This window comes from Crocodylus siamensis, chromosome 3 (assembly GCF_052110815.1).
Source record: "Crocodylus siamensis isolate JL-2025a chromosome 3, ASM5211081v1, whole genome shotgun sequence".
Taxonomy (NCBI): Eukaryota; Metazoa; Chordata; order Crocodylia; family Crocodylidae; genus Crocodylus; species Crocodylus siamensis.
The window spans coordinates 260,050,563-260,071,144 of NC_143397.1; the positions used below are offsets into that span (position 1 = coordinate 260,050,563).

Sequence of the window (20,582 nt, forward strand, 5' to 3'; positions counted from 1 at the left end):
CCAGTACAGTCCTGAAAGAAGTCCCAGCTCCCAGCCTGGGGCTCAGGCCAGACCTCTCCACTGCCAGTGAGGCCCCTGCTAGCACCCAGGACTGATGCACAAGCCCCTTCAGCGGGATTAGGGTGATTCCAGGGCAAAGCAGCAAGCAGGGAGGGACCCTGCAAATGTTGGACTCTACAGTGCCAGCCCACACTTCACGCTGGGCCTTTTACCTTGAAAATGCTGAACAGTCCCACCGACTTCTTGAAGATGTCAGATCTGACAAAGTCCTCCAGCTTGGCCAGCGCCTCGTCCAGGTGGCTGATTGCACAGATCCCCAAGCAGGAGGCAAGGCCCTGGAGGGTGGGGGGAGGCAGAGAGCAGTGAATGCCCCTGCTCCAGCTCGCCGGCATGCAGCGGCCTTGCTGTATTTGTTCTGGGCCCAGCCACTTCATCCCCTCCAGGAAGGGAGTGGAGCTGCTTTGCCCAGGCCCAGGGGCAGCCTGGGAAACTGCAGGTCTGTGTTCAGCCTCCTGGCCCCAGAGGAAGTCCTTGGCTGCTACCAGAGCAGGGGAACCTGGTTTGCCTCCCAGACCCAGGACAAGTGTGCACATTAAGGAGCCCGAGGCTTCCCAGGCATGATGGACAGGCGCAAGCTCCTGAGGGAACTGAAAGGAAAGCAGCCCCAGCAAGCACAGACTGTGAATTCTCCCTCACTGCTGGGGGCACGGGAGCTGGGCCAAGACTCCGTAAATAGGCTATTAAAACACTGGGTTTTGCTGGAGCTGTGCTCTCTGGACCCAAGCCAGTGCCATTAGCATGTTTGTACTACACTTAAAACCCAGCTACAACAGGGCAAAGTTCCCTGCCAAGTCTCTGACCAGGGCGAGGTAACCATACAGTAGCACCGGTTGAGGTCAGAGGCCTGTGCAGCAGTGGCAGCGCCAGGCAATGAGCTGGTCTGGTCAAGACTTCAGGCAACATGGGCCGCAGGGGTGATGTGTCGGTGAGGGGTGACACCGCACCCTTCATGCTGCGCAGAATTAAATCGAAAACGAGGGCTGGAAGGGAGCTCAGGAGGTCACATCTAGTCCAACCACCTGCTCAGAGCAGGACCAGCCCCAACTATATCATCCCACCCAGGGCTTTGTCTACCCAGGTCTTAAACACCTCCAAGGATCTCACCACCTCTCTGGGTAACCTGTTCCACTGCTTCACCACCCTCCTCAGGACAGTCTTTCCTAATATCCAACCTCAACTTCCCTTGCTGCAACTGGAGCCCACTGCTCCTTGTCCTGTCATCTGCCGCCACTGAGAAGTCCCGCTCTGTCCTTTGCAGCAGTTGGACGAAGAGGGCACTGAGTCACAAGCTGTCCTACGCCTCATCTGCCATGCCTCATTACCCCAGGCCTACCCCACGAGTCCTCACCCCAACTCTGGAGCAAGGAGACTGACAGAAGAGTGGGGGCTCTTGAGGATGAGGAAGGAGCTTCCAGGGGCAGGTTTAGCTGCACCCCCTGATTCCTGCTCCACCCAAACTTTAAAACCAACTGCCCGGGAGGGGGAAGCAGCATTTCTCTTCAAGTAGCGCGGAGGGAGTCAACTGACTTCATGGCTCACTGTCACTGTCATCTCCCAGATTCCTGCTGATCTCTCCCCACTCCACACTAGTTAATGACCCTCTGTGCTTTTTAATGGTCTTGACGTTTCATTAGTCAAACTGTCCCTTCTTTTGCAACATTGCTGTCTACTAGCCAGTCCTGGTAATGTGCGTGTCTCCTATTTCACAGCTTTGCAAGCTTCTTAGCTCTAGCTAAGGACTAACTCAGGTGTGGGAACCTTAAGTCAAGTGTGGAAGTGACTGACAGTCAAGTAGTAGAGGCCCTATCAAGACCCTCAAGGCAGCTAGATTTTGTTTTATGAATCTAAAGAGAAGAGCACAGAACCAGAACAACTACAGGACCAATGACACAATACCCTTTGGCTATTTTTGCCTAGTTTGTTGCATTTCATTAAACTTTATATATACACTCGAGCTCAGTGGTTTTCAATTTTTTTTTTCCATTTGCGGACCCCTACTAAGTTTTGAACAGAGGCATGGACCCTTTGAACTGTAAATGTGGGTATTCACATCTTTTCAATGATCATAGTCCTCTTTCATGGACACCTTAAACATAGCCTGTGGACCCCCATGGGGTCCACGGACTGCAGGTTGAAAGCCACTGCTCTAGAAAAAATAAAAAGCAACAGTGCCCATTCCAATGGTTATTTGTTTTTGCTTTGATCTTAAATAGAATAAAACATTGCTAGCCCACCAGCATTTTAGTAAAGCTTCGAGTTTTCTTTCACTGGAGAAAAAAAAAGGGTTGCATTGTATGGGATGATGTACCCCACCATTTGGAGCCCCTTTTTCAAATCTCTAGGACTACCCATGCAGGCTTCCCCCACCCAGGCCAGCCTCCCCACACGGATACGTGCACTGTCAGACCATGGCTCCTCACCTCCCTTTCTGCTTCCTCGTGGTACCGGGCTGTCTCAAGCAGCTCCTGCAGCTGCTTTTGCACCATGTCCTTGCTGGGGCAGACCCTGAGTGTCGTGCCAATGCATTTGTACAGGAAGGTCTGGAAGGAGGAGGGGGAGTGTTATGTTCTGGGAAGCCAAAGCCTGGCCAAGCCCTTGGACACAGACATCACACAGGCCTTCCTTTCAGCCTCTGCACTGGGCTGCTTCCCAATCTAGGCACACGCCAGGACGGGGGACCCACATGGTAGGTCTAGGAGGATGGCATGTGCAGGAGCCCTGTCAGGTGCTGGGCAGCAGAGGCCAAAGTTGGGTCTAACAGAGCACTTCAATGACCAAACAAGCTGTTCTCTGCACCCAGGGATCTGCTCCTGGCTCTGCAGACCTGATCTCAGGGCAACCTGGGAGCTGGCCTGAGGCCCACTGGAGCAGGACATGCACATTTTCAGGGTTCAAATGCTGAGTGAGACACTTGAAGCCATCTCTGCTTCACACACCAGTTGCAAAGCAGAACAGGCCAGAGCCAGCCAGCTCGGCTCAGCTCTTGGCAGCTTCCCCTGCTAGGCAGGGCAGCAGTCGCAGCCCCTCCATCCTGCCATCTGCTGCCTCACCCTGCCCTTCAGCATTTCTCACTGCCTGGCCGCCCCATCACCTGGACATCCCAAACCCTCATGGTGCAATCACCAAACTATTCGTTCTTCCTCCACAGGAAGCCCCAGTTCTTCCCTGTTCACACCAGAGACCTTGTCTGGTCCAGACGGCTTCTCCTCACGAGCTCATTTGAGAACAGGCCAATTGACAGCAGCCCAGAGTGCACAAAACCAAGCAGCTCCTCCAACCTGCAGCAGTGCGGCTGTCAGACAGCATGGAGCCCTCCCATGCTCGGGGCCTCTGCAGCCTCTTGCCACTACCCAAGACTCCAGGTCTGAATCTGCCCAGAGAGAATCTGCCCAATGCTTTCCCATTGCCTGGAGGCACCAAATTCAGCAGGAACCAGCTCAGCGGTCCGATCAGCCCCCAGACCACGTTAAAGAGATGCCCAGGGAGAGCAGATGTTCTCGTGGCAGAGGCAGAAGAACCTCATTCACTGCCTTCCCAGGCTAGCTCCTTACAGACCTTCTCCAAGGGGAAGCCGTTGTAGCTGTTCAGCTGCTTGCACATCTCTGTGCTGAACTGGCAGATCCAAGCCTTGTCCGAAACCACTGTCAGTGTCTCCTTGAGGAACTGTGGGGAGAAGAGGAACCGGTCAGGGGGTGCAGCTCAGAGGCAGGAGCAGTGACTTGGAGTCTCTCTTTAGGGAGAAGCACAGGCCAGGCACTTCCTCTAGCTGAGACATCCTTGTACATCCGCTTAGGTTGCTCAGTCTAGAAGGCACACTGGGAGGGGAGGTTTTTACATGGCCCAGCGAGCAGCCCAGCCTCCACTGAAGAGCCTGCAGCTCAAGTACTTCCCCGCCATGGAGCTACACTTGCAGTTGAGAGCTTTGGAGCCCAGCTTGAACCAGGGCAACCAGGAACCTGGCCCTCATGAGAGCAGGACAAGCTTCGCTCAAGTCCTCGATGTCCTATTTGGTTCACCTAGTGCAGCAGGTACCAGTACCCTGTGCCAGAGGTCTGTCACTTTACTGGGGAACAGATAGCCCCGTTGAGAGGGCATGACACCGGGATACCGAGGGAGTGTCTCACTGGAAGCTTAAAACCCAGGAGAGAGAGCAGAAGGGCAAAGGTGAGCTCGCTACCAAGGAGGGGCCAGGGTCTGAGCCAAAAGGACTCCGTCCTAGTGCCCAGGACAGGCAACAAGGTTTGGTTTTGATTTAGGCTTAATGACTTATCTGGGAGGACTGGCTGAGGAGCTCTTTGGGGAGCAATACCCACCTGCAGAAGCAGTCAACATGCTTACACCCTCATTGCCCCTCAGGAACCTTGCAGCACCCCAGATTCAGCCTCACATGTGGTCTCTGTGGGAGGTCCCTCTGGCATACGGGGTTCAGGCTAGGGCAGATCCAGAAGCCTGAACCCCTTTGTTCTGGGGTGAACAGGGACCCCAAAAGATACTGCCCCATGGGTGCCCCATGGCAGCCCAGAAGCTGCTACTTCCTGGACCCGGACATCATTTTAGCACTGGCCTTTACGCTTTGCTGCATACCCACTCACTCTGCACCTCACTATCCCACATGCTCCCTCCCCAAGAAGCCATGGATGTGCTACTGACACAGTCCTGCATTATCCACACAGGCAAACAGACCCCATGAGCAACTCACCAGAAGCAGCTTGTCTTCCCACTCCTTCTGGGACAGGGATTTCTCCGTGTGCTCTGGAACAAAGAGCGCTCCGTCAGGCTGCTCCAACCTGCACTGCGCATAGCAGACTCCCCCGGCTTAGTGCAGCGCGGCCCAGCCTGCTGCCTTGCAAGCAACGAGCTCTGGGAGGACCCCAGGGGGGCACATCCAGCTGCAGTGCCTGACGGTATCTTTGCCTTAAACAGCATTTAAGCACCAGGCTCTGGGAACCATAAGTGGAGCCTCACAGGCTGGCAGCATGGGGGCTGCTGATTTTAAGACCCCTGCTAACTGCCTGCCTTAGCTGAGCATGCGAGAAAGGACACTGTGCTTGGCTTTCTTGGGTGGGGGAATTCCCCTGGCGAGAAGTCAGCACCAAACCCACTCCCTTCAAGCTCCGGGCTTCCTGGCCTGTCTGGCGACTGGCCCCAGGTAGGAAGGCAGCACCCAACAGGCCCCAACCGCTCAGCGCAGGGAGGCGCGGTCTGCGCAGGCTGCTCCCCAGGTGCAGTCTGACAAGAGTCCGCGCCTTCACCGAGGCAGGACCTGCTCTCATGGGGCCTCTCTCAAGTCACCATGGCCCTGTGTAGACAGGGGTGGCCACACAGTCCTTGCTGGCATGTGTGCTAGCTCTTCCCTCATTGCTCTGAGCAGGCTCAGCTGTGCCCCAAATTCGTGCCATACCTTCCAGGTGCTCCACTAAGGGGGGAATCGCGGTGTTCCACAGTGGGCCCAGCGCCGGATGGATGCTCAAGTGCAGCACGTTCAGCAGGCGCAGAGCGGCGGCCCCCCGGCCGTCCCCCAGGTAGGGCTGGGAGGACACCACCTGAGCGTTGAGCAGAAGAATCAGAGCAGATGAACTGCAAGCTCTGCAGGAGGTCTGGCTGTCAGCCCCGACAGCACAACGCAGTGCCAGGCAGAGGTACCCGAGCTAGCCTGGGTGCTGGCAGCTGCAAGGCCCTGCTGGCATTACAGTTTCATAGTAGCTAGGGTCAGGAGGGACCTGAACAGATCATCTAACCTGACCCCCTGCCACGGCAGGGATGAATGCTGGGTTCACAAGACCCCAGACAGGTGTTCATCCAACTTCCTCTTGAATTTGCCCAATGTAGGGGCGAGGACCACTTCCCAGGGAAGCCGGTTCCAGATTCTGGCCACCCTAAGTGTAAATTATTGCCTCCTGATCTCTAACCTAAACCTGTTCTCCATCAGCTTATTACCATTGCTCCTCGCCACCCCAGGTGGTGCTGGGGAGAACAGGGCTCTACCTATTTGCTGATCTCCCCTGATGAGTTTGTAGGTAGCCACCAGGTCCCCCCTCAGCCTCCTCTTGCTGAGGCTGAGCAGGTTCAGATCCCTCAGTCTTTCCTTGAAGGGCCTGTCCTGCTGCCCTCTCACCAAGCAGGTGGCCCTCCTCCGACCCCTCTCCAGGCTGGCCACATCCTTCTTAAAAAGTGTGGTGCCCAGAACTGGACGCAGTACTCCAACTGCGACTTGACCAAAAAGTCGCAAAAAGGGGGAGGATCACCTCTCTGGACCAGCTTGAGATGCACCTTTGGATGTATGACAAGGTATGGCTGGCCTTGCTGGCTGTGGTCTGGCATTGGCAGCTCATGTTCATCTTGGAGTTAATGACTCCAAGATCCCTTTCCGCCTCTGTGCTTTCAAGAGGGGAACCCCCCAGCCTGTCTGTGTGCTGTGGATTCCTTTGTCCCAGGTGCAGCACCCTGCATGTGTCTACGCTGAACCCCATCCTATTCTTGTCTGCCCATTTTTGTAGTCTGTCTAAATCTAGTTGCAGCCTCTCTCTTCCTTCAAGTGTGTCCACCTTGCCGCACGTCTTAGTGTCATCAGCAAACTTGGACAGCGTGCTTTCCACCCCCTTGTCCAAGTCGCTGATCGTCCCCCGCCCCACATCCCTACTGAGAGGCAAGGCCCAGGCTCCACTTCCAATCCCCAGGCAGGCTCGGACATCTGGACCAGAGATACAGTGTCTGCACGTGCTTTGGGCTCCCTCACTCTGTGCAGCCAGAAGGGATCTCTGACCAACACCCCAGTACTTCCCAGAAAACTGGAGATTGGAGCGGGGGGGCGGCAGTAAGAGACTAGTTCCCAATATTCCCAGACTTTTGTTCTGGTTTTTGTTACCCAAGACCTCTACCGGAGTGGCTCTCAGGAAGCTGGAGGTGAGTGCTGTCTGGAACAGCGCCCAGGTTGCTAGAAGCAACAGTCTGATTCAACAGCTTCCCCAGCCTGAGAGAGGGAATTGCCAAAGACTCCCACAGAGAGAAAGAAGTTTGGACACTGGCCCACAGCATGCTGCCTGGGGAGTAGGATCCTTTGTCCTGTCACCCTACTCCCCACTGCTCAGTGGGGTGCCCAAGATGGGCTTCAATGCTGCCCTGCACCTGGGGCAGCCCATGCCAGCTTGAAAAGCCAGTGCTTTCTGAAGGTCCCTCAAGCAGAGAATGGAGGAGCAAGTGCCAATCCCACCTACTCACCAGCAGCCTCGTGGTCAGGGCAGATGGGGATGGCAGATTTGCTGCAAACGCAGGAAGAGAAAGAGGCATGAGACACCTTCTCGCCCCCCGGCCCGAGCCCCAGGTCATGCCCCAGTGGAGCACCAGGGAGCCCCAGGCACTCACGGTTGGTATCATAGTGGATTAGAAACGCTGCCTCGCCCTCTTCCTGCTTCTTCATCGCCAGGTGCATTAGGCTCTTGCAGAGGGGCGTCAAGGCACTGGTGAACTGTACCGGGGTGACAAACTCCAGCAGGTAGGGCCACAGCACCTGCAGAGGGGAGGGAGGCACTCACACTCAGCTGGCACCACCTATGCTTAGGTGGAAAGCATGTCACAATGTCGCATGTACCAGGCTCTCGGAGCCCTGGAAGGTACCTTGCTATTAAAGGCAGGCCCCCTTCTCCTGGAAGAGGGGACGGGGGCTTTCAAAAGTGGTCGCTGGGCAGCTCAGACCTCTGCGATGCTAATATTATTTTATTTTGTGCCAAGGGTATCATCCCTTCCCCACCTGCTAAACTCCAAAGGGTCTGAGCTAGGACAGGAGTCATGCAGAGGGAGCTTCACAGCACTTGTGTTTTGCTCATGTGTGACCGGAGGCAGAAGCTGTACCAGGGCAGATCTCCCTGAACAAGATGGCACCAAGTTACTGCAGTCCAGCTTCCCCTTACTATGGGATAAGAGAGACTGCAAGAAACTGCTCCTATGCATTAGCACAGCATTCAGCGCTGGGTTTGCCATACCCCTGTGTCCCTCGGTTCACAGCTGGACTCCTGTTCTTCAGGAAGAGGCTTAGCTGAGCCTCTTCACCCCCACTTCCATGCGCTCTAGGCAGCTGTTCCCGGACACAGGGGTTGTGACGACTTGGCTTGCCTTCCAGCAGGCCAGCCGAGCTTGCCGACAGGCAGCTTATTCAGGTGCCTTCCTGCTCTCACAGGCCGCCCTGGACATGAGCACACTTGACGAGACAGACACCAGGCCCTGCCAAACACCGGCTGGGCAGAGAGGGACTCACCTCGCTCATCCTGTCGACGGTCGTACTGATGAGGAAGAGTGTGTTGATGCTGATGCTCCGGACACTGTCGCTGGCAGGGTCATCTGCTTCCGGTGTCTGCTTCTTGGGACCCTGTGGGGGATGAAGAGCTTGGGATCAGACAGCTCTCATCAGCTCTCATCCCCGGTCCCAGCTGCAGGGTCAAGGCTGACAGCTGGTAACATCAGCCACTGGGGCTGCAGGACTGTCTCCTTTTCCCTCCCACCATGAGACCAGCAGCTTGGCACATGGCTCATTGCCAGGGTCAGGCAGGGCTAATCCAGGCCAGCAGCCCCACTCTTTGGTGCGAGAGGTCCCTCCCTTGCCCTGCATGCCTGTCACCTCTGCTGGGAAGGGAAAGGCCTGTTGCTGCTCCAGCCCTCATCTCCAGGGGAGCAAATGGGAAGGCTGAGCGCAAGGAGCACCCGTGTCTCCTGGGTCCAGCCTGCCGCTGGGGCTGGGTTCTCAGGCAAGCCCCACCTGTGCTCCAGGAGAAGCCTCTGGGGGACGCGCGTGTGCAGCACCTCTGGAAGGGGCCTGGCAAGGAGCCTGGGCCCAAGTGATGAGCCCAGGCTCAGGCCTGCAAGGAGTGAGACCAGCCCAGCACTGGTCTCTAGCAGGAGACCAAGGCTTAGATCTGGCTGTGCCACGAAGCTGGAGGCTGGGGCAGCAGCTGTCACGACTCCTACCTCTGCCCCGACCCGTCTGCCTCAGAGCCCATGACAGGAGCAGCACTTGCTGAGCAAGACCTCCACTTGCGCGCGAGGGACCAAAGCACAGCTAGTGTCCTGGTGCCGTCACATGTACAAGCTCCCCAGGCTTTTTGCAGCACCGGAGCAAGCTGCAACAGAGCCCAGCGCAGCCTGCAGCGTTGGTCCAGGCGAGATGTCATTTGCACCCAGAGGGGCAGCCAGTAGAGACCAGATCCCTGCATCCCTCTGACCTGGGCCCCCACAAGCAGCTCTTGTCCCTACAGCCCAGGTGCAGCTGCCACCTGCTTCTGCTTCTGGATGGTGCCTTTCTTCAGACATCCACATCACAGCCGGGTGCACTTCCTAGTGCTGGGAATGAAAGTCTGCTGCTGAAGCCGGAGCCAGCTCCCCAGAACAAGGACCAGAGTAGACAATGGGTGATGCCATCTCATGGGGCTGGCACTGCCTGATCTAGAAGGACAAGACCCCCCATTACTGGCGCTCTGCCACAAGCCTTACCGTGTCCAGGGGCAGAGCGCATTGGCGGAGGATGTACTCCATCATGGATTCACCGCCTGCCTGCTCCAGGTAGCCGTGGTGAGCCATCGCACTGATCACCTGCACCACAGCCCGCTTCACCTGTGGGGAGGCAAGAGTAGCTGGGGAAGGGGAACACTCCCCAGCAACTCCCGAGAAAAGCGGAGCCAGGGGGCTGGCATGGCACTTCCCGAGCTAATGGCGCCCTTTGCATTTCCTGCGGCACCAGCCACGGTGCTAAAGTCAGGGGGTGGCAGCACTCAGGAGATGAAGGCTCTCCAGCACTTGCCTACATGCAGCTCTATGACCAGCACTGTACTGCAGAGTGGGCAACCAGCCCCTGCCAGGAGGGGAGGGACAGGGGACCAAGGTCACAAGAGGCTTTAGGCTACCCCTGATCCTCTAAGACTGAGGCAAGTCACTGGGGTGGAAACAGCGAGAGCTCAAAGGGATCCAAAGGAGAGTGAAGGTGCAGGGAGTGTGCCCCTGGCATGCCACAGGGAAGGCAGCCCGAGAGTGTCAGGCACGTGCACGAACACAGCACAAGAGGCAGACCACTTCCCACCCCCCGGCAGGAGCCCCATTACCTTGTCACTACTGTCCTGCAGAGGGAGCTTCATGGACAAGAGAATAAAGGGCTTTTTCATCTCCATCTGGGAGGCTGGAAGAGACAACAATGGTTCCAGCAGCTCCTCACAACCTTCCTGCCCTACCACAGAGATGCTCAGAGCCCTGTGGGACCTTTGGAGGGCTCCAGCTATCTGCTGCCAGTACTGACCAGCCACATGACCTGGGAGCTCGCCTCCCTGCCCCAGCAGCTGAAGGAAGGGAAGTTGGCGCCTCTTCCCTCCCCACCGCCCCCAACAGCCACCAGTGCACAGTGGAACGAACGCGCCTCGATCCCGATGCTTCTCCCCAGCAGAGAAGATACTGTGGGTGGAGGCAGCAGAACCAGCCGGTGCTCTCAGAGATGAGATCTAACCTCAGGCCTGAGTGCAGCCAGACATGTAGGGCATAGCCCCTGCTCTGCCATGAGCTGGCCAGGGAGCAGCAGTCTCTGTTCCTCAGAATGGCAACAGAAGCAACCACGCTGCAAGGAAGCTTTGAGCAAGCCCTGGGGGAAGTCTTTATCCTAGGAGAGGCCTGCTCAGATGCAACTCACGGCTTCTCTGCCCTGTCAGAGAAACACCAGCACAGCAGGTCAAGGCTGGTCCAGGGGAGCACATCAGGGCCTCTCTTGGATGTCTGCATGGCACGATGCCATACCAGACAGATGAACTAGCTCAGGGCTGGCGGCAGGACAGTGCTCTGCCCAGACTGACAGCTCTGGGAGCACCAGGGTCTAATCAGCCCAGGCAGAGCCCTGTGCTTCCCTACTACAGCCTGCAGTGCAGAGATGCCCTCTGGCCCCAACAACCCTGAAGCCAAAACAGCATATGCTAACCAGCTAGCCCAGCAACACGAGTTTCAACACCAGCTCATTGGCTTGTCTTGTTCACACGTGCCTACACAAGCGACAGGTGTCTATATATACACTGGGCAGTGGGGGAAGGAGAAGCCTCCTGGGGCCCTTGCCAGCGGGGAAACCACTGTTTCCTCAGCACTGTCAGCCTACAGATAGCCAGTAGCTTTGGTCCCTGGTTCCAGGCCAAGTCATCAGCTGCATGACAGCCCTAAGCTTCCCGTTTCATGTCCAAAAGACCTTGACCATGCACAGGCCAGTCGCAGGACCAGCCCAAGGTATCACAGCGGTTGGCTCAGCTAGCATGAGGCCTCAGTCCTCTGATCAGACACACGTGGCTTATCACATGGTACTCACCAGCACAGTTGATGATCTGCCGCATGATGAGGAGCGTCCCCACCCGGACTCTCTCGTTGCTGTTCTCCAGCTTGGGGAGCAGGAAGGCGAGGACGCGGTCAGGGAAGGAACACGCTGAAGGAGACCAGACTGGCTGTTATAGACACTCCTGGCTTGTGCAGTGGGCTGCAGCCTGCAGCTGAACAAGGCTGGCAGCTGCCTAATTCAGACAGCTGCAGCCAATGGGCTCAGAGCTGCAACGATGCAGCCTGCTACAGGCAAGAGCTCTGGGCAGCACAGAGCCCTGCCGGCCAAGATGCGTCTTGGGGCGGCTTTGCCCAAGTGGAACACATGGTACGTGTCCTAGGCCACATTAGATGTGCACCCACTGCCCCCATCAAGGGGCAAATACTGTGAAGGATGCTGCCAACATGCATGTGCAACGGCCTCTGCACAGAGCAGTGCGTGAACGGGGATGCGGGAAGGGCAGGTGTTGCACTTGGGGGCCTCGACTTGGTTATAACTTCACTTGGCCAGAGCTCTGTGCAAGCGTCTCCTTCTCTTTTCCCCGGTAACAAAGGGGGTCAGAAGGCCCAGTCTGGCACACGCTGCCTTCTGCGGAATATGTCAGAGTAATGTCCTACATAGAGGCAGAAAGGGATCTTCGAGTCATTACTGACTCCAAGATGAACAAGGGCCGACAATACAAGGCCACAGTTGGCAGGGCTAACCGCACCTTGTCATGCTAACCGCACCTTGTCATGCATCCACAGGTGCATCTCTAGCAGGGACAAGGTGATCCTCCCCCTCTACACAACACTGGTCAGGCCGCAGCTGGAGTCCTGCGTCCAGTTCTGTGCGCCCCACTTCAGGAGGGATGTGGACAGCATGGAGAGGGTCCAGAGGAGGCCACCCGCATGATCTGGGGACAACAGGGCAGACCCTACAACGAGAGACTGCGGGACCTGAACCTGTTCAACCTTCACAAGCGAAGGCTGAGGAGGGACCTGCTGACCATCTATAAATTCACTAGGGGGGGACCAGCAGGGTTTGGGAGAGACCTTGTTTCCCTGAGCACCCCCCCACCCCGCATAACAAAGAATAACGGCCATAAGTTGTTGGAGAGGAGGTTTAGATTAGACACCGTAAGAGCGACTTCACAGTCAGGGCGGCTAGGATCTGGGACCAACTTCCAAGGGAAGTGGTGCTGGCTCCTTCTTTAAGAAGAAGCTTGATGCCTACATGGCTGGAGTCATTTGAGCCCAGTTCTTCTCCTGCCCAGGCAGGGGGTTGGACCTGGACTTGAAGATCTAGAAGGTCCCTTCAACCCGACTTCTATGAGTCTATGATACAGGGAAGGATCAGGCATGGCATCTCATGTTCAGTGCTGCTACAGGCCTAAGATACTGCTGGGAACACGTCACAGCTCACAGCTTCCCAAGGCACGAGCAGCAGGAAGGAAGTCACGCAGCAGTGACATGGAAGCCTCTCAGCTACTGCCGCTTCACTGGCAGAGCCACAGGCTTCCTCTAGAGGCCGAGTCATTAGCAAGAGCGCCTTTGCAGAGCCAGGAACGCAGGGCTCTGCTCTCCAAGGCCCCATTCCTAGAGGAGGGCCACGCAAGCTGGAAAGCGCTGTCCAGGGCCTAGGCTACGTTGCAGAGCTTGGCCAGCAAAGCCTGCACTGAGCACCCCTCTGCAGCTGGAGCCTGCCTTTGTGCCCATAGGGCTAAGGGGAGCAAAGCTTTACAGCCATCCAGTGGGCAGTGGGAGGGGCACTCCTGCTCAGAGCAGCAGGTGGGAGTAAGCCGCCGTGAAACCTGTGGCTTCTGCTACTAAACTAGCAGTCGAGTCCTTCCTGAGGATGGGAAGCACAGCCCCTACCAGGTCCTGCCACCGAGCATGTGCCCAGCCAGGCTCTCCTCCCGATACCCTGTGCAGCTCAGTCAGCACCCTGCACTGGGGCACGTGCTGCAGCCGGCTCCTTGCCCGGGGTGAGCCGGGAGCTGCCGTGACTCAGCCAAATCACCCTGCAGAGCTCGAATGATTGCAGTGAGGGGCTGCTGGGACTTTTGCGGGGGGAAGGGGAGGGGGATGACAAATTTGGCAGCCCCAAGCGCTGGTTCAGCAAGCTCCAGGTTTCTCTACTGGTTCACAGCAGTGCAGCACTAAGGGTCACTGGGCATCTCAGCTGAGTCAGGCATCCCAGAGAGCACATGATGCCCATGTGCCCACTTCCTACGCCACCCGGGAGCCGCGGGTTCCGAGCCAGGCAGGGAATGCAGCTACTTGGGGCAGCCCGGTAGCAGATATGGACTCGCTCCAAATTCACACTGCATTTTTTAACCCCCAAGGGCCCAGGAGCAGAGGGGAGTTTCACTGCTGGCCCCACCGTAAGCCAGCAGCCACAACTGTACATTCACCATAGGGGCTCACACACCAAGTCCACCACCGGACTGGCTGGGAATGGGTCAGGAGTTGTCCTTCAGACCAGGAGACTCCAATGTGACCTGTGCTTCCAGGAGAAAGCCAAGTCTCCAAGTACCCAAGCCCCCTAGCCAGCGCTAGAAGGCAGCAGGACAGACTGCAGAGACCCTGCCTTTCCCTCGAGCCCTTACCCAGAACGGTGAAGCAGCGGAGCACCTCGGTGTGATTCTTCACCATGAGCGGGATGGCGGGGTCCGCAGGGGCACAGATCTGTGTGGAGAAGCAAGCGGTGAGATGGGAAGGGACCAGCACCAGCTGCGACAAACCCTGTGAGCAGAACTCAGGCTTGGCATTGGTGGGAAGGCTGGCAATCTGGACCCCCGTCCCCTTTCTGAGGCACATTAAGTGCAGCATTTCCACAGTCAGGGCACATCTGATGGGCAAAGGGCAGCTGCCAAAGCGCATGGGATCAGCTGGGTTCTGGGGTTGGCATGCATGTCCCTTTCAAGAGGCAGGATCAGAGCAGGAGTTAACACCACATCTACAACATGTATGTGGACCTGCACCCCCACCTCCATCCCAAATGCTCTTCAGCCTGCAGGCTTATCTACACTCAGAATAGGAGTTAGACTCTTTGGGGGCCACAGCTCTGCTCTGTGTTTGGCTCTGGCTGATCACAGAATCCTAAAGCCATGGGATGGACAGGGAGCTGCAGAGGTCACATCTAGTCCAAGCCCAGCCTGAGGCAGGATCCGCCCCATTCCAAACCCATCCAGACAAACCCCATGTCCAACCTCAGAGCCACACAACAATCACCCCTGCCGCTAGAAAAGCAGGGGGGCCACGGCCGCCAATATCCTTCTATAAAAGTTTGTAGATATATGCTCCAGAGACCACAGGCAGAGGCTGTGCCCCCACTGCAGAGGAAGGCAAACCCCCGCAATCTGCACCAGTCTGAACAGAGGGTAAAATCCCTTCCTGCCCCAGCGCAGCATCAGATTGAGCCACAGCGCAGGGGCAAGACCCTCAGTTTCATAGTTTCTAGGGTCGGAAGGGACCCGAGCAGATCATCACGTCCGACCCCCTGCCCTGGCAGGAAAGAGCACTGGGGTCAAACGACCCCAGCAAGGTGATTATCTAGCCTCCTTTTATAGACCCCTAGGGTAGAAGCGAGCACCATTTCCCTCGGAAGTTGCTTCCAGATCCTAGCCGCCCTAATAGCAAAGTAGCACCTCCTGATGTCTAGCCTGAACCTACTCTCCATCAACTTATGGCTGTTATTTCTCATTACTACCAGTAGTGCTTGGGGAAATACGGTCTCACCCAACCCCCGCTGGTGCCCCTTGGCCAGTTTATAGATGGCCACCAGATCCTCCCTCAGCCTTCTCTTGTGGAGGCTGAACAGGTTCAGAGCCCGTCACCTCTCCTCATAGGGCCTGCCCTGTTGTCCCCTGATCATGCAAGTGGCCTCCTCTGGACCCTCTCCATGTTGTCCACATCCCTCCTGAAGTGCGGCGCCCAGACCTGGATGCAGGACTCCAGCTGCGGCCTGACCAGTGCCGCACAGAGGGGGAGGATCACCTCCCTGGACCTGCTCGAGATGCATCTGTGGATGCAGGACAAGGTGCGGTTGGCCTTCCTGACCGCGTCCCCACACTGCCGGCCCGTGTTCATCTTGGCATCAATGATGACTCCAAGATCCTTTTCTGCCTCTGCGCTGCCGAGAAGGGAGTTCCCCAGCCTGTAGGTATGGTGCCGGTTGTTCCTCCCCAGGTGCAGCACCTTGCACTTGTCTGTGTTGAATCCCATCCTGTTCTCATCCGCCCACCCCTGTAACCTGTCTAGGTCCGACTGCAGCCTATTCCTCCCTTCTAGCGCACCCACATCCCCCCCACATCTTAGTATCATCAGCAAATTTGAACAGGGTGCTTTTCACCCCCTCATCCAAGTCGCTGATGAAGATGTTGAACAGTGCGGGCCCGAGGACCGAGCCCTGCGGGACCCCACTGCCCACGTCCCTCCAGGTCGAATGTGACCCGTCCCCCACTGCTCTCTGGGTGCGGCCCTCCAGCCAATCTGCAACCCATCTGACTGTGTAGGCATCGACACCACAGTCCCTTAATTTTTTGATGAGAATGGGGTGAGAGACAGTGTCAAAGACCTTCCTAAAGTCCAGAAAGACTACGTCCACTGCAACACCTGCATCCAAGGATTTTGTGACCTCGTCACAGAAGGCCACCAGGTTGGTCTGACAGGACCTTCCTCGAATGAACCAGTGTTGGTTGCCCCTAAGCATGATCTCCCCCCTGGCCCCTTGCGGATGCACACCTGGATAATTTTCTCAAAGAGCTTCCCCAGGAACAAGGTAAGACTAACAGGCCTATAATTTCCTGAGTCCTCCTTCCTCCCTTTTTTGAAAATGGGTTGGTGCCAGCAGGAGCACTGGCACAGCCCATCCCCATTCCCAGCACCTGGTGCCTCTGCAGGGGGCTTAAATCCCCAACACATGGAGCAAAAGGGGAGGGGGGGGGCAACCAACACAGCCCAGAAACCTGGGAAATCTCCACAACAGAGCACAGGCATCGCTGCACCCAGATCATCCCTGTCCAGTGGCTTTCCAGCCTCTCCTAGACACCTCCCGTGATGGAGGGTGCTGTGCCACTGGACCAGTCAGAGCTCCACCAGTACACCCATGCACTGCTCTGCACCGCCAAGTCAGGGCTCTGCTCCCAATCCAGAGCCATGTGAACTCTTCTCTTCCCTGATCTGAACTAGCAATGGTGACTGCAGGCTCTGGGGAAAGGACAGTTCTCCAACTCCAGCAGGGACAAGCAGCATTGCCTACAAGCTCAGGGCCATAAGAAACGGCCACTGGGCAGGACAAGCAGACTTGGCCAGAACGGCCTGCTTGTCAAGACCCGCTTCCAGAAGTCTAGAGCAGGGAATCAGCAACATCTTCCTGTGACAGGCTGCAATGATCCAGCTCTGGTCCAAGGCAGGTGGGAACTAGGGCCCAATCACTGCTGCCGCTTCTCCCCTCTGCCCAGATCCAATGTCTCTGCAGGCTGGATCCATTCCTGATGTAGAACAAACAGGTGCATTGCTATGGCACTGGAAGGTCGTTTATTACCTGGTTGCCAACTGCCTCAAGAGGAAGCACCCCCTCTTCTTCGGCAGTAGCAGATCTGGGGGATATTATTTCATTTATGTTCTAAGCCTCAGGTGCAGGTGTCTAGGACATCAAACATCTGCCTGTAGCTTGATGGGGCTTTCCTAACCAGAGCCACAGCAGCCAGCAGTGAGCAAGGAGCACAGAGGTTGCAATGCAGCTGGCACGAGGAAGAGGGAGCAAAGCAGCACCTTTCGGGTCCCCCACCCTGCAGACACTCCACACAGGATGGCCAGAGTCCCTGCTCCTCTCGGCCCCACCATGAACGTCCTGCACTCTCCGAAGTCAAGAGCCCCAAGTCTGCTCAAAGTGCCAGGCTGTTCAGGTCCCTCCATCACTGACACCAACCCGAAATGAAAGCACAAGTCAGCACATCCTACGTAGGCAGAGGACTCCCAGGTTTGGCCTCGGAGAAGACTGGTGTTACAAGACTTGGGCTGACACTGCGATAAAGGGCTCTACCCAAGACAGGAAGAGGAACAAGTGGGAATGATGCTGCCCACACAACTCACACAGGATCCAGCACGTGAATTCAGCAGAGGAAGTGGCACATGTGTGAGTGAAGCTCAGTTCCCCTGCTTTCCATGGGGAAGGCCCGCCTGGGTAGTCCAGGCCTGGGGACAGATGCATCTGGTCCTCAAACACGAGCAGCCCAAGCACTTCCAGGAAGCTTCACTGAGCGTGTGATGCCACCAATGTGATGGGAGAACCTGGATGCCTCAAGTGGCTGAAGGGATGCAAGTCTCTGCTCCTGACCCAGTAGCTGGGCTTGGCCCACATGGCTGGATTCACACTCAGCGCTGAAGCACACATCAGGCTTCCTCCACAAGCAGAGCACCGTGTGCTCTCACAGAGGAAACCCCACTGGAAACTGCAGCTGACCGCATCAACCCAGCCAGAGCTGGCAGCAGCAGGCTCCTTTTCAAGGGTGCTCCAACAGAAAAGCCACTCAAAACAGGCCTTTCTGCACCTTGCACAGTTATAACAGGAGGGCACTGCTCAGACCACAGAAGTGAAACTACTCTGAGAGGTTCCTTGAACCGAGACCGCTGGCTCCCACCCCCTCACTGTGGTGGCCTCAGGCTGTCTGTGTCCTGCCACCCAGTGTTTTGGAAGAGCTGTCCTGAACTCACCTAGCATAAATTTTTCCTCCTGTCCATGAATAAGAGCCTGGGGCCCGCAGGCTGAAGAGATGTCAGCCCCAACGCACCGACCTGCTTTGCAACAACAGCATGTATGGTGCTGAGAAACCAGAATGGCCACTGCTTCGTTACAGGACTGGCAGGTCAAGGGCTATCACCAGCCTCTGCTAGCTCAGCACAAGGAGCCCCTTTTGAGGCCCACCAGTCAAGTGGCATGTGCTGGTTTGGGGCCTGCACTGGACAATCTCTACCTGTAAAACCCTTCCAAGCCTAACAGTCAGTGGGTCACCGTCACACATCACGGTTCAAGGGGTACAGGAAGCAATTCTACCCCACGGTTAGGCCAGTACAGACCGTGGGGTTTTTGCCTTCCTCTGCTGGAGGAGGCACGGCCTCTGCCTGGGGCCTCTCAAGTGTATTTAACAGCTTCTTGTCTTTGCAGCAGCAGGACACAGGCAGCACCCTCAGCTTTACCTGAACCTAGTCAGGGCATCCTTGCCATTTTGGGCACCGTGTCTGCGAACTGAGAGGGGTGTTTGTGAAAAGTTAAGACCAGATTAGACACATGCTTACTGGGATGGTTTAGTCAGGGCTGGTCCTGCCTTAAGATAAGACATGATCTTGCAAGAGCCCGTCCAACCCAAGTGCTCCGAATCCAAGGACCTGCCTCCACTTCCAGTGCAAAGCAGGGCTGAGACCCTCACATAGCATGTCTGGGCCAGAAGCTAAGCCCAGAAGCTGTCCGTGTGGTGGGGGGGACGGCCTCCCCAACCCCTGTACGACAGGCAACAGGGAGACCTTCTCTGTTAACAGCGGCACTGAGCCCCCTTCACCTTAGCAGAGGAGCACATTTCTTGTTCTCCTGAAGCTCTCTTAACTCTGCTGATGGCTCGACTCATCCCCACAGCCTGCGGTGGCCAGCTCAGGCCCCCCCAGCAGACAGGGAGATGGCCTTGTTTAAGGGAAGCTTCCTCCCTCCCCATTGCAGGCTGGAGCCTGGGAAGGTCATTCTGTTAGCTGGCAAGAGGTTATGGTGCTCTCTGACTTCAGCCCCAGGATCAAGCACCCACTCCAGCCCCTTTTCAGAGGAGCCTGTCAGTGCATGCCCTGTAGCTCTGCACCCCCTTTCAGCTCCCAGTACAGGATTCACTGCCTTGCTTGGCCCCCAACCTGAAGTCCTCACCTGGGGATGCAGTGCGCTCAGGAGGGCGTCCAGCTGTGTGTCCAGAGTACGGCTGCCAATGTCGACAGAAGCCTCCAGGATCTGGCACAAGCTCTGCTCAATGACACATTACAAAAGGTGCTCTTACAGGGGGAAAAGGAACTACACCATGAGATGAGTAGTTAGTATATGCTGGCCAGCAAACTGGTACATACCAGCCTGGGAGGAAGGGGCCAGGGGCTGCAGGTAAAAACCAATGTGGTGCTGGGGGAAGAGCAGAGCTGAGGCTCTCAGAGCACCACCCCCCCACCTCCAACAGTGATCATGGGGTAAGGATTTGCAGCAGAGGATGCTCGGGTTAGATAGTAGGAAGAACTTTCTGACTAGGAGAATAATAAAGCACAAGAACAGGTTACCCAGAGAACTGGTGGAATCTCCATCCTTGGAGGTTTTGAAGACCTGGCTAGAGAAAGCCTTGGCCGGGATGATGTAGTTGGGGCTGGTCCCGCTTTGTGCAGGGGCTGAACTAGATGCAAACCCCTAAGATTCCCTCACACCCTCATTCTCCAATTCTACAAATCCAGGAGCAGCTCCTGTGCACACAAGCAGCTGCCACCACCACATCAGCATGTCAATGGCCTGCAGAGTTCCCAGGCAAACCTCACTGCACATGCTGGACAGCAGGAGTCCTTACAGACCCTATCAGGGACCAGGCATGTGACGGGGCTCAGCAGTGGGAAGCTGAGCTAAGCTCTGGAACTGCTCCTCTGCTGCTAGAACTCGATAGTCCAGCCCATGCTGGTCAGACTGGGAAGGCCCAGCAGGAGAGGGCCAAGGAGCAGCACGGCCATCAGACCCTGGCAGCACATGCCAGGTGACACAGGGCCCTCTGAGGCATCCCCCAGCACTCTAAGGAGCACCAAGGAGTGGGCCCAAAGATGCCCCATGGGACTAGGGGAGCCGTGTGTGCAGCTGCTGACCTTGGACACGTAGAAAGTCTCCACGTGCTTCTTGTAGAGGGCGAGAATCCCTGGGATGAGTCTGGGGAGCTGCTCCTCCAGCTTCTCGCTGGGCATCAGGTAACTCATGGGTCCAAGAGCTTCCACGACTGCCAGCCTCAGCTGCAGGAAAGCAAAGAGACCCTGCACCAACCAAGCCTCATAGAGCACCCCCCACCCTACTGCAGGACTCCTTAGCCAGGGGGTCTCCATGGCATTGCTCCAAGGGCCTTACAAGCTCCCAGCCCTGTTCCATCTGGTCCTAGCGAGCGGGCCAGGCCTACAGCCACTGCCCCCATCCCCTCAGGAGAGCCGCAGCTTTCCTTCCC

The 20,582-nt window shown here is 56.7% G+C and overlaps 1 protein-coding gene across 3 annotated transcripts in view; it reads right to left on the reverse strand.

Moving 5' to 3' along the window:
- MROH1 (maestro heat like repeat family member 1) overlaps positions 1-20,582 on the reverse strand; it is an 83,356-nt gene that overhangs the window by 41,998 nt on the left and 20,776 nt on the right. For all 3 annotated transcript variants that reach the window (XM_090040882.1, XM_090040881.1, XM_090040883.1), the window contains exons 7-20: positions 20,236-20,376; positions 19,277-19,369; positions 13,974-14,052; positions 11,378-11,491; positions 10,146-10,219; positions 9,541-9,660; positions 8,312-8,422; positions 7,423-7,567; positions 7,279-7,319; positions 5,462-5,603; positions 4,760-4,812; positions 3,616-3,723; positions 2,481-2,600; positions 213-335 (exon numbers count right to left, since the gene is read on the reverse strand). In XM_090040882.1, the coding sequence (XP_089897008.1) occupies positions 213-335; positions 2,481-2,600; positions 3,616-3,723; positions 4,760-4,812; positions 5,462-5,603; positions 7,279-7,319; positions 7,423-7,567; positions 8,312-8,422; positions 9,541-9,660; positions 10,146-10,219; positions 11,378-11,491; positions 13,974-14,052; positions 19,277-19,369; positions 20,236-20,376 (1,464 nt within the window). The remainder of the gene's footprint in view (positions 1-212; positions 336-2,480; positions 2,601-3,615; positions 3,724-4,759; positions 4,813-5,461; positions 5,604-7,278; positions 7,320-7,422; positions 7,568-8,311; positions 8,423-9,540; positions 9,661-10,145; positions 10,220-11,377; positions 11,492-13,973; positions 14,053-19,276; positions 19,370-20,235; positions 20,377-20,582) is intronic.